Source organism: Ischnura elegans, chromosome 11 (genome assembly GCF_921293095.1).
Source record: "Ischnura elegans chromosome 11, ioIscEleg1.1, whole genome shotgun sequence".
NCBI lineage: Eukaryota > Metazoa > Arthropoda > Insecta > Odonata > Coenagrionidae > Ischnura > Ischnura elegans.
The window spans coordinates 88,643,215-88,657,092 of NC_060256.1; the positions used below are offsets into that span (position 1 = coordinate 88,643,215).

At 40.5% G+C, this 13,878-nt stretch overlaps 1 protein-coding gene across 1 annotated transcript in view; it reads left to right on the forward strand.

The window, feature by feature from the left end:
- Positions 1 to 8,021: 8,021 nt before the first annotated feature.
- Positions 8,022 to 13,878, forward strand: part of LOC124168037 — a 64,908-nt gene continuing 59,051 nt past the window's right edge. Inside the window, exons 1-2 of the mRNA XM_046546136.1 lie at positions 8,022 to 8,128; positions 12,408 to 12,830. Of these exons, the coding sequence (XP_046402092.1) occupies positions 12,431 to 12,830 (400 nt within the window). The 5' untranslated portion in view covers positions 8,022 to 8,128; positions 12,408 to 12,430. The remainder of the gene's footprint in view (positions 8,129 to 12,407; positions 12,831 to 13,878) is intronic.

Here is a 13,878-nt window from a genome sequence, read left to right on the forward strand (position 1 = left end):
ATTATCAGACTTTCAATAAAATTTTCGAAGTATGACATTTCGAGTTATTATACGTTGCCTCATAACTCTAAGAGCATAAGAATAAGTTTAAAACTATTGACATAACGGAACATAAGAGAAATAAAAAATTAAAAAATAAGACCAGTGGATATGTAGTCATTATATTGCCATAGAAAAAACACGGAAAACAACATAAGGCCTTCCTAATTTCTCATCCACAAATCCAATCATGCACGTCTTTCTTGTTAAATTTTCTGACCAACTTGATTTCGTCTAATGAAGCTTTCGCCAAAAGACCAAACTGATTAGAGGAACAAGTAAGTAGCAGCAGAAAAAAATTGTTTGTGAGTTACGAAAAGTCAAGAGTAACGAGTTCTGTCACCCAGTGTCAAAAATTAACAAATTGTGTCCGCGAGAAAATTATGTATGGGTAAGCTGTATGATGCATAAAACTCAGCTATAGTGGGGTATGCATGAACAAAACTGCGTTTTTTTATCGAGTGAGCAGAGTTCCTGTGACTCCTACGAATTCTTGCTGGCTGTGAACTCGCCAGCATACGCCTCGGAGCATAGGACTACGTCATCTGGAAGAGAATTTTTTAAACTTGACACATGTGCAAAGGATCATTATAGTAAGATCACTCCTGTGGCTCGCGGGTACAATTTATACATTGATGACGATGCAAATTTTGTGGTGAAAGCGTGGTTGGAGTTTAACTAAGCTAAATTTACTCGGGATGACGCTGTTTAAAAATCATATTGCGCAGAGGCATGCATTGGGGGAGGGTCAAGGGGTCCATGAGTCGTAGTACAACCCCCATACAATGAGGGTAATAAAGAAAAAAGTACGATGAATCATGCGGGAGGGCATGGCCGCGGAATGCGGTGTTATTCCGTAACATATATTATTATCATCCGTATATTTTCAGTATTAAAATATCACAGTGTCCTTGATTAAAATCATCCTACCAAATTTTACAATGCTTTTTCCCTCCCCAACCCATTGTCGTTCCATCATCTCAACCCATAATAATTGCGAAAAATTCCCCTGAACCGGGAATCAAACCGCGAACCTTTGGCCATCCGGACCACTGTGCAGTCTGCATCGCGATCCAGGGTCCTTCATTCCCATAGCAATTTACCGACGTTCATGAAGATTGGTGTAACCCCTTGCGGTACGGATGGCAAGGCTAGGGAACATGTCCTTAAAAGAAGTCACTGTCTAAGGTGAATCCCATACTAGCGATAAAGGTATTGTGATAAATGTCGAACCTGGCGCTATAGAGACGGTGGAATTCGTAAGTCCCGCTACCACGAACATTAAAAAAGAGGATCCTCAAGTCCGCCTCAAGTGTTGTCACCGACCGCGCATTTAAATGGGTTTACAAAATCAAGCCGCCACTCGCGTCGCTGACGGACAAATTGATCCGAGTTTCACGGGGAAATAACATATAATTAGGGGTGTTAACCGAACTGTTGATGCGATCTATTGGATTCATAACTTTCAATGACATTCATTGCCATTACAAACATAATAATGCAAAAAAAATGGAAAAAAGCGGATCGTATTGCACTCATCATTGCGCCCGGACATTTTTGAAAATCGATTAAAATACGACCGAAGCGGCAACAGACAGCAGACTTCTATGGAATGGAATTGGACCTCCTCTATGCAGTCCCCTTGCCCGCTAGATTTAATCCGAACATCCGCTTAATCTGAACTACGAAAAAAATTAAATGATATGCGCACTAAAGCAACAAAGGACAAACTAATGGGGAGTGACGTCTGCCGAATGTGTCAGGCGCGCCTATAAGTCGTATTCCAGAAGATCAATCAAGTATGGATAGAGACTATCTCGACTCGGTTGCTGCGTTGTTATTACAAGTCCTAATTCTAATTGAGTCGCCAAATTTCAAGATGTCCGCCGCCGTCGTCTAACGTTTTTGAAATGAAATATCCCTCGTAAAAATACTTCCACCTGTGATATTGTAATGCATTAATGCTAGTTTTTAATGAGCAGGAGACAATGAGTGAAAAAAGTTTAGGCAGATATATTATTTTATCAAATTTAAGGCTGAACGTTACCACAACTGATCTAGCTCAAGTAATATAAGTCGAAGTTACTTTCTAGAATATCTTAACTCAAACTCACCTCGAGTCTAAGATCTCAACCGCCGAGGTAGAGTGAAGACTCCAGGTCGAGTCAGGTTCTTAGATATGGACGTTCAAGTCAGCAGATTGTTGCCACGAAGAAGGGGTAGGGAGAGTACCTACCTTCTCGTCCAGTTACGCAGCCCTATGCACTGCGTACGCTTATGATACAATCTTCCGTTCCAAAAGTTTTATTTCGTATGAACTTCCTATTGTGGCGAGTCAAACAGGAAGTACAACGCACCGACGCTGATCAGCGCGGGCAACCAGGCGAGCCCGGTCAACGCGGCGAGGCTGCCGCATCAAACCAAAAGCAGTATATCCAGCGTATATAAGACCAGCGGAGAAGCCACTGCGAGAGGCAGAAATATAAGAGAAGGTGCTAGCAGAACGCTGTGCTAGAGAGAACTGTGCCACCTCAAGTGTAAACCGATTTTTGTACATAATAAAAATCGTACATTGGAAGAGTATTGTTTGCTTGCAACATAGCCTGGCAGCCGACCTTTACACTATGAACTAATTAATAAGAATAATCAAGTTATGCGAACGGTAGGGCGGATCGGAAAAATCGATTTTTTTTCAAATCCCTCTGGCCCAATGAAAAAAAGTTGTGGGACCGATCAAAAATAAGGCCTGAAAATTTTGAGACCTCTAGGTGAACCCCTGACCCTCGCTCAAATGCAATTTAGGGGGGAGGGTCGAAATTCGAAAAATGTAATATTTTATGGTCATTCTCTACAGATTTTACCGAGTTACTGCCCTTAAGAGCAAAATTTTCGTGCATTTTGACGTATCTGCCACCGTTTATCCACAAAATTCCTAATTTGAGTCCGCGTCCGCGAAGAAAATATTCCAACGCCCACGCAGCGTCGCGGATGTAAGAGCCGCAGGCAGATCCCTTCCCCTCCACGCTCGCTTCTCCCCCGCCCACGCTTCCAATACAGCAAAATTCATCCCGCGCATGCTGCTAGTAGGTCGTTTATCTTTGATAATGTTAATCGGAGGATGGCAGAAGGTAACAAAGGAAGCGTAGTGAGACGACTTGTCCCTTATTAGGCGCCTCGTCGGCATTAAACAAATCGATGTTACCAACTTTTAGAGAAGTGATGAAATATTTTTAGATCCGAGAACGTAGGAAAGGAGCCTACGGTCTATGAAAAGTCCTCTCGAGTGGCTATAAAGGTGTGCGAACTTTGGATATGCACTTCAATTTCGGCATGGTCCGACAGATGTGACTACATGAATTTTTGGCGAAGACCGCTCGCGTCCCCTCCCCGCACGCCTCTCTCGCGCCCCAAATGCACCAAAATTCACACCAAGTGCGTCTTTCTTCGTTAGTCTAACTAATATTTAATGTTTCAGTATCGTCTGTGGAGGAACAAACACGAAAGATTTACTCAATTATCTGCTTTCCAATCTGTATTTCTTATGTCAGTGTCATTCATCGTCTTTCGCTGTTGTCAACAAAGTTTTGGTGAATTTCTTCACGAATCTATCGTCCGTAAATTGGCGAGAAATCGATGCAAATAATAGTTTTTATTTTTGTAGGACAGCACTTTTTGCCGGCGAATGGTGGAAGTAAATTCTTCTCGGGATTTCATCCGGGTAAGCTCCTCGATCTCCGTCGCTGCCGACGTTTCGATGGAATTCTTTCCCATCATCATCAGGACCGATGATGCCAGTCTTGTGTTTAATCAGCGCCAATCAGAACCGACCCAACATGATCACAGAGGGCATAAAAAGCTGGCACCCACGACTGTCATATTCACTCAGAGGGACAAATTGCATGCTAATGTATCATTCTGTTTCGATTTATGTAGGATATAGTGATTATTTCGCGTGCAGTTACTGCGTACTCGCCACGATTTTCACTGTTGGTCTGTATTTTACAGTTTACGGAAATGGATGCGATAGTCAAGAGGAGTAAACGTGCTGCTATAGTGGTGGTGGTTGTTGAATCGAGTCCTCGTCGCGGAAAACTTTGTTCATAACTTTTTTTAAGTTATGCACTCGCTTTATATTTCTCGAAGTTTTCAAATATTTTTAAATTTTCCCCAATTACTTTATATACTATTTTTTTTTTAAGGGTAATGAGTCATATTAAACTTGGGTATAGGGCAACGGTCGTCTTGTTCCTTTTTAATGGCTACATTTTAAGGGTCATACATCCGTAAAAGAGGGTTAGGTGTCAAAATATTAGGTGACAGGAGAATTGAGATCTGCGTCAAACCAATCTTGGATTATTGGCCAGTGATGATGATTACGAAATGGAAATACCGAAGCTGCTATGGGATTTGCTTCCATGCGAAGAAAATATAATAAATAGGGATAAAAATAAATATTTATATCTCGACCACCGGCAGAAAAATATTCATTGCAAAAGAAGGGATTAGTGAGTGAGGACTGTGGCTTAAGAGAGTCAATATAATGAAATTATGCCTTTGTTACTATTACTGATTGAGCAGAAACGAATGTTTGCATGAAATTTTATAATGTGTCCCTGTTGTACAGCTCTATTATTTTTTTCCTTTGTTTTAGTCCACACATTCATTATTATTATCAGTCCCCTTCTAATTTTTATTTTAAATAAGTTCAGTGCATAAGTTTTCATCATCAGTCATTTATCAACAGCAACAAACTTCCCTCTAGCATGATAAAAGTATCGCATTACTTCTCTTTGGAACTCGAATGATATCACTTAATTTCCATTTCCCTCAATTGCTTTCCTCGTATTTTTTATTATTCTTACCAGATGCAAGGTCTTCAGATTTTACTTGTACCTTGGATTTGTTTATTTTCTCAACACTTACATCGTGGGCAAAGTACAAATATGGATACCCAATTACTTCCTTCGGGATCGAAGGGCGAAGGATTAATGAAAACATGACACTTTTTTGTGAAAACATTTTATTCGAGTAATCAATCAACATAGATTGATTTCAATTTTATTTGTGTAGAACAATGCTGTGTTCCACCGTTTCTTAGGCCGTCTCCTCCTCCTGGCGTCGGTAGCATCAAAGAACACAGCCCCTTTTCACTCTTAGCAATCGCTTAACGAAAACAAGTCCACGACTAAGCAGCCACTAATGCCAAATGAGGACCCACGTAGTGGTCTCCATGGAAGTCCCATTGTTGCTCAGCGCCAGAGCCTTCAACATCTCATCCATGGTGACGAAGGAAGGGTACTGGAAATCGATGGTTGACTCCGGCGTCATTAAGATCTTTGGACAGTCATAAGATTAATAAAATATGAAAGGAGATATGGCTGTAAATAATAATTAATCTTGCGAATAAAAAAAATATTTCGATTTTAAATTGTAATCCCTCGGCTTTATTGATTTTTACAAAATTCCCATATCAGACCATCGTGGGAAATCAGGAGCTGGTTCATTTTTATTTTGAATGAAGTTGCTTTATATTAATTATTGTTAGCGGATAGAAATGAGCTCCATAGTACTCTCCTGCTCCTTATACTGTACCCGTCTACGCGAAGATTTCGCGGAATGCAGTCCCCTCAGGGTATGACTGGAACCTTATGGCAAGACGTTTGAAAGTGAATTCCTAATAGGTAACTCTCATTTACCGATGAAAATTCAGGCATCAACTTGCGAAATCCATCGGCCAAGGAGAAAATTTTTGATGAGTTCGAGTAAATAAGTGCGTAAAAGTTGAATGGTTGCATTCTTCGGTCAAAAAACATATCGATGTTCGGTGGATACAACATGGATGCATAAACGTCGATGATTGACAATTCGCTTCTCGATCGTTCCCACTCCTAATATTACTATGGTTGAAAGCGATTTTTTCCAATCAGCATAAAATTAATTGTTGGAATTTATCTAGAGTAAAAAATGCTAGCATAATAGGAGCAAGCCACTTGGTAAGTTTCAAGGAAATACCCGTGGCTTCCCTAGGACTTTACACGGATTTGAATGGTACTAGCCAAGGACGTAGTGAGATGTCCCACACAAAAATTTTCGGATTTCCCACCGGGTGTGTTTTTGGGTAATTGATCCTAACGTTTCGAAGACTGAGTCTACCATCGTCTTCAGGGGCAGAATGTGGACCCAAATCCTCGTCGGTATGTTATTTATATATAGCCTTGAGCGCCCTGATTGGTTATTTCTCGATTATTGTTTTTGTATATAGTGATTGATTAAGATAATATAATGTAATGATTGATTACGTGGACTCTCATAATCAATCACTATATGCGAACAAACAATCGAGAATGAACCGATCAGGGTGTAATAAGAGGAATCGTTAAGTCAATGCAAAAAATAAAGTAGAAAATGTCAAGGAAGATTCTTCTTGGTTTTGAGGAGATATTTCTATACCTTGGGGCAATGAAAATTAGCAATAAAGATTCAGAAAGTAATAAATCATAACTGAAATTACTAGCTCATGGCGATTATCAAAAAGGTTCCTAAGAGCCACAAATGCTTATAAAAAACTGTTAGCAAAGTAGAAAATAAAGTGTAATACATTGGTTACCCTAAACGCCTAAAACCTACAAACCACCATCACAGTCAGGGATACTGACTTACAAAAAATATTGGGGGGGCCCAAACCGGGGATCTTGCCCCGGGAAATTTTATAAGTAGTGAGTTTTAAGTTTTTTAAGAATTTAGAAGAGTCATATGATCAACATTAGAACCCTGATAACTCGAATGTCGATATCTGGACGTTCCGGGGAAAATCGGCAAGCCTGACACATTTTTTCCTCACACCCATAACGAATTTTTAAGGGGGCTTGGGCCCCCTCAGGCCCGATGGAATCGGCGCCACTGATCACAGTTTATGATGAATTGTGGCAATAAATGGGAAATAAAAGACATTATATTTAAATATGAATGCATAAAATATATTTCTTACGACATTATGATAGCTTAAATGCACAAAATAACAAGATCAATCAGAAAATACCCAACAATGCCGATGATAATTGCTGACTATCCTCTGAACTCTACTTCCGAAAGAATAGCTGGCGACGCACTTGTCTGGATTCTGGAATAGTTTATCTCTATGATAGCTTGTCTAGGACTGGATAAAATAGGCTCTGCTTGTGTAGTTAACAGCTTATTGTATTTGTAAATACTAGCAATATTATAACTCATGCATGAATCACTTACTACATTAACTTTTCGTTACTCTATTGCTAAAGAGTAATTTTATTTGCATGTTGGATGTCAGTGCTCTTAGCACTATCCTAGTTTCTGGTCTGACCGCGTGTCATTATCCTTAGCGCTTGGGCTGTGCTCAGTGAACGAGCACGTTTATGATTACCTAATGATAGGATGAGCGCTTCATGCCTGGTGTGGAATCACCCCATGCTACACACCCTGGTGGTGGCTTGTACGGTACCTCGTAGATGTAGATGGATCTCCCTGGGACTGAATAATATTCCGCGGAAACATCCCTGGAACTAGGATGTTCTGTAGGTGTTCTACCAGCATTCAACGAGGTACATTCTTAGGATTGTTTCAGGCGATGCTCCAGTATGTTGGAGGGTATCATGATGATATTATAACTAATTATTGCTGTACAAGAGCTCGAATGAAAACTTTGCTACTGATTTCAATACATGTATGAATGCCATTCAACACCGGACCCTTTGGTTGCGGTTGTCGTTATTTTTCAAGCATTCTTACAATCGACACTGAAAGAAAATTGGCGAACAAGGCGGAGGGGTGTGAGTGTGTATAATCCACCCGTTGGGGGTCGGCGTGGGTGGATGGGTGGTTTCGTAAGAGGGAGGAGGAGGAAGCCAATGGGTGCAGAAGTGGATTATGGCGACACGTGGTGTTGTGCGCGGCCCGTCCATCTTGGAATTGGGGGAGGTCTATGGATTGTTGGCGGTTGGTCGTCCGCGCCGCCGTAGAGGGGGCTGTTCTTCAATTGGCGATCGGACGCTGAGGAGAAGACTACGCGAATGTGAGCGGGACAACTATTCGGAAGTCTCCATCGATTTTTAAGGTTAGTCATCCCCACACTTACATACACCGTGTAAGCAGAGACGCCCACCTCGAAAAAAATTTTAAGTTTAATAAGCTAAACCGCCCAGTTATTGGCACTTTAACGAGATCGATGGAGAAATTTTACTATTACGACCCTTTTATCACCATTTCAGTTTTTTAATAACTTGCCGTAAAACAGATTGCTTTAGTTTCCTCATGTTAGCGAATTATGTTTTAAATGCAGTTATTAACAAATAAGGTATTTTTTAAGTGTAATATCCCTGTTATGGGCATCCATTCTCTTTTTTTTGGCACACTATTTTTCCAGTTATCGATACATCAGATTTTCATGCACCACTTGACAGGTTCTTCATACATTAATTAATTAATTATGCATTATAGAAAAAAACCTTTTTTAGATTTAATGCATTGATCATTATTTTTCCCTTTCATTATTTTAATGCAATGAGAAGTGATGAAATAACTGATGGGGTAGCTTTAAAGTTTTAGGTACTTCATTTTTTGCGCTCGAAACAAAATTAGTTTTGACTGTCAACAGTTAAACTTTACACCCTCAAGAATTAATTAGGTTTATATTTGTCTTAATCATCTCTTCAAATTAAAAATTTATCACTCTCAGAAGTACTGTCATATGGAAACTCGCAGCATTGATGACAAAAAAATAGATCAGCGCCGGAGGCATCTGGAATATACATTGGGTGCGTTTGGGACACAGTTAAGATGATACAACTTCTTGCAGCTGCGGCAATCAATTCCTACCTTCTTATGTCTTACATTGCGGGTAAATTTACAGCACAAAACATTAGTAAACTTCTTCCTCAGATAGTTATGAGTTGGCTTCTTCCAGTGTCAGTGAACGGTGAGATTCAACGCGAACGGCTTTACACATCGTTGATGCGGTTAAGCTATATAAAAAATACTTTCGGATGATAACAATTCCTGCTCTTTTCCAAATAATAATGCTTTAGCTGCCTTTGAGATTCTATTTCGCTCATTTTTATTTTTTTCATCTGACTCGAAAAGAATGTGAAGAAAGTTTTTTTTTTTCGATAACTTTTTTTGATATACGGCGCTTTTCATTGCATATCGTATTAATTTAGTACCCTGATTCTTAATATCATATTTCTAACATCTTTCATGTGTAATAAGCTCCTTCATTCAGTTTCTTAATTACGAATCCTCCAAGACATACGTGTTCGAGTCCACTGACAATGAGTGTTGGCATGTGATTTTGCAGACGCCATATACGTATCTCATTAAAAATCATTATAACTAGTCAACAATCCTAAGATTGGTTTGACTCAGCTCTCCATTCCTCTCTCCTATCCGCTAATCTATTCATATCAATGAATTTCTTCTATTTTACACATTGAGTTTTCGTTATAATGTGACATTTTAAACTTAAATATTTCCGTGTACGAAATAACACTTGGGAAAGATAATATATCAGCCTAAATTTCCGTGGTATAAAATAAAATAAATGCACCTACGACATTCCTTTCCAGGTAAACATTTATTATAAGAAAGGAAATAATGTGAGTAAAAAACGTTGTACATATAAAAAGGTTTTCATTTGACATCTTCAAAACGTCTGCGGTAAAAAGGTTTTTTTTTTCATTACTGGAGATATGACGGGGAGCACAGTAGCCAAGTGGGTAGTACCCTTGGATGCTGTTCGATGGCCCCCCGTTCAAATCAACGTGAAGCCTTCGAACACGCCCAAAGAAAAATCATCGAAGTGCCGAAGGTAGCCCAGGGAAAGAATTCAACCCCATACCCTGAATGCGTGAGATTCAAATACCTGTGGATTAGTTCGGGGTGACCTCTGCCCTAACATATCCGATCCAACCTTCTGGTTGAATTACTGAGGGAGAGATAAGTCACAGAAAAACTTCATCCGCGAACAAAATGCCTGTTCATTATAATCCGTAAACAAAATAAATAGTATGTCTGCGCGATTCGTTAAAAAGTGGTAAGAGAGAACGGTGAGCGATACGCAGCCTCTCCACGGATTTGGGTGGGAGCTGCTAGAGGCTATGTAACTATGTGCTAAGTTTAGGCCACGTTGACAGCAACTTAACTTGATTTAACTTTGCGTAATTAAGGAGTTGAAAACTTGAGAAGACCATCTACTGGTTGAAAACAATTCAATGCGGCGTAACTCGATTGGGAATAGCCATTAGTTCATAAAATTACATACAAGGTGGAGAAAAATTGTGTCACAGAATTTTACCATGGATAGCTGATGCCAGAAGGAAATAAAATTAGTAATGATGTTTTTATCAAAAACGCACCATTTTTAAACTACCGAAACTTTGAGCAAAGCTCTCCAATTGGCAGCGAGTTTTCTCTTTGAAAAAGACAAAGGCAAATGCGACAAAATGATTTGAGGTCACGAGTTGTCCAGAGCATCCGGAAGCAGGGCAAACTGGTGGCCAATCGGAGCGCTTAGCTCAAAGTTTCTGTAGTTTAAAAATGGTGCGTTTTCGACCTAAACATCACAAGTGATTTTGGTTTATACTGGCATCAGCTCTCCAGGGTTAAAGTTCCGTGTTATATAATTTTTGTCCACCCCATACATCTCTTACATATTGATAATATTAAGGAAGGTAATAAAGCCAGTTTGTATTCAAATGAACTTTGGAAAGTTTTCTAAACTCTATTCCACGATTGAAACACGGTCTGAGCTCTGATTGGCATAATATTTCATTCGTCGGTCAATGGGATATTACGTTTAGGTAAGCCAAGTTAAGTTGTAATGAATGGGGCTATAGATTGCATGAGCAATTCAGAAAGGATATCCTTCATATCAACACATAGAACATCATATTACTACCGAGCTATATTTCCACATCCGAGATAAAAAACGATGGATACTTTGCCGCACGGACAGGTCACAGGTGGTAGCCTTCTTTTTCGACGGTAAAAGTTACTTCAAGTAAGGTGTAGTTCAAATGAGCATTATTTTAATGTGAACATTGTAATGTCCTTGTTCCTCAATTTCAATTTATTACATGTGTCAATGTTTCGTTGTCTTGTTTATTGTGTGTGTATGTGCGTAGTTATATATATTAAAATACATTTCAATACATGCCAATAATATTATTTTCTTCTACTCTTCATATTTTTCGTCAAATGCATTGTTTTTTATTTGTATAATTATTACCTAAAAAATTAGGTCAGTACTTCTTTACCTTTTTTTCTTCGGCGATTTCTTTCCCTTTATCCTTCCTCTCCACCCCCGTCCTGAGGATCACTGGGCGAATAAGTTAAAGACACTTGGTTCCCGGCCCTCGTGTGTTGATCCCTTCTAAGGATCCGCCCTAAGTCCTCACCCGCTCCTGGTTTTCACATCTAAGGAAAAATGAGTGGAATATTCTTAATTATAGAATGCTGTTCCATTGCTGAAGGAACAGCAAAGCTTGGTTTCCTTAATGTTGGCCCAAGTCGGCTAAATGACGGCTTTGGTATTTTTCCATCCGAAACCTTTCCTTGCATATCCCTGGAGGCGTCGAAGGGCTCCTATCGTGGCGGCCGGTCCTTCCCTTCCTTTTGCCTTCCTATCCACACCCCTGCAGAGGTGTGCGGGCGTAAAAGTCTCCAATTTGGTTCTCGCACTCCAGGAGCAGGGGCGCAGCTAGGACGATTGTTGGGGGGGGGGGGAGGGGGGCACGACCCGTGGGAATAGAGGGGTGTAACCCCTAGCCAGCAAATTGAGAACATTTTCATATCTAGAAATCACATTTTATGCTGCTTTGGCACTTAAAATTACACAATTGATGGATCATCGGGAAGCTATTTTGTTAAAACATATTGGTGGAGTAGAATAATTTGTTTTATCGGTTAATACTTTTCTGCTAAAATTAAATGGTTTTTGCAGGGAACGTACCCCCGGTCAGTGGCGCAGCGAGGGGGGTTTTGAGGGATAAACCCCCCTCCCCGAGAGCTCATAGAAATTTTTAAGTTTAATCCATTTTACTTAATTGGATTGATATTACTAACAGAATAGTGTAAGGATTGATAAAATATCCCTCAGAAAGCCGTAAAATTCACCTTTTGAACCATTTATCTTAAAATTCCGCAATTTACTAATCTCGCACCTACCGCGTATCCTGGTGGATATTCCATACCCCAACACACCTCGGTATTAGTTGCACCTTACCCCCCATGCCTTAGTTCCTAGCTGCGCCCCTGCCCCAGGTGGCGCCTGGATACGCCACTGCTCAGGACTGTTCCAATGGTGGTTTTCATTTGAAAGGTGTTCCTCATCATTGCAGGACGAGGGTGTGACATCTGAGTGATGCCGGATCAGGCAGATGGCGGTGGCGAGGGGAGCTCGTCCGGGGACAACAAGGGAGGGGGCGGGGGGGACAAGAAGGAGGAGGGGGGAGCAGGGAAGCACAAGAAGCTGCTTCGGCTGCTCACCGTGATGGCGTACCTGTCGACCGTCTCGGGCACCGCCTTCATGCTCTCGCTGTACTACCTATTCCTGTGGACGCCCAAAGTTCAGCTGGGAGGGAAGGCCCTCGTCCAGGACCCCCCGCCCCCCTCCTCCATGGCCCTCTTCTTCCCCGAGATGGCCCCACACCTCGCCGCCAGAGTGGCCGACGAACACGAGATGAGCAAGGCCTCGGGACCGCAGTGGGCCGCCAGGACGCAGCCGAGACCCACAGACGGCACGAGGAGGAAGACCAAGAAGGGTGAGTCCCAACACTAACTGTTTATGTCTAATCCATACGGCAATCAGTATCTCAACAATTCAATCGAGACACCGGCTTTCATCTTACCAGACCTGTAATCAGCTGCATAATAGACATAAGGGAAGAACATGAAGAATTCCAAAAGACACAGCCAATCGGACGACACCTGAGCCGTATTGTTGTCCTCGGTAAATGGTCGTATCGGTTCAGTGTGAAATTTCCTAATCAATCAAAACAAAAACTTGCATTAAATATTCCTCAAGACCAATACTGCAAGACACTGAATCAACATTCATTGATAATCTTGCAGACTCCTTTGAAAAATCTAAAAGGGAATTGTGAGCTGCTTTGGTAACTTCAAATTTGGAATTGGAGGAGGAAGCCCCCATTAGAAAGAAGTGAATGCCAGAGAGGTTCCAATATTGAGGAAGAATCCTCAGAACACCAGCAGGCTGTCAATTGGAAAATTAACTCTTTTTATACCGAAGCATGTTATATTCGAGTCATTTTTCCTGAATTTTTGCAGTGGGTCCAATTTGAACATGAATTTCTAGAAAATATCTTCTCAACGTATCTTGTAGATGTCCGAAAAGCGTACATTCAATTATCTGCAAAATGTCTAAAAGATATTACCAGATATTTTCTAGATATTAGCTGCAGACGTTCTAGATATTTTGTAGACATCTAGTAGATATTTTGTGCTATGTGGGAGCAACCCTCAAAAACACGAACCACCACAAATTTATACTACTCCTATTTATTTTTACGTAAAAAAGCCCATAAGCAGCCATAAGCTATTCAACATCTTTTTTGTGGATTTTTCATCTGAAAATGCAATATTTTCATATTATTACACAATAATTACATGGCTAAATTGATTTCTGTCCTATTGAAGCAGTACGTACAAAGGTGTATTTGTATTAGGGAAGACACTTCAATTTGCATATTGAAAATTGGTATCAAATTAGATGCACTGCATAGTTTTAAACGCGGCTATTGTTTAACGGTCTAGTTCCGTGGGTAAAGTTAACAGAAAATCTGTAATTTC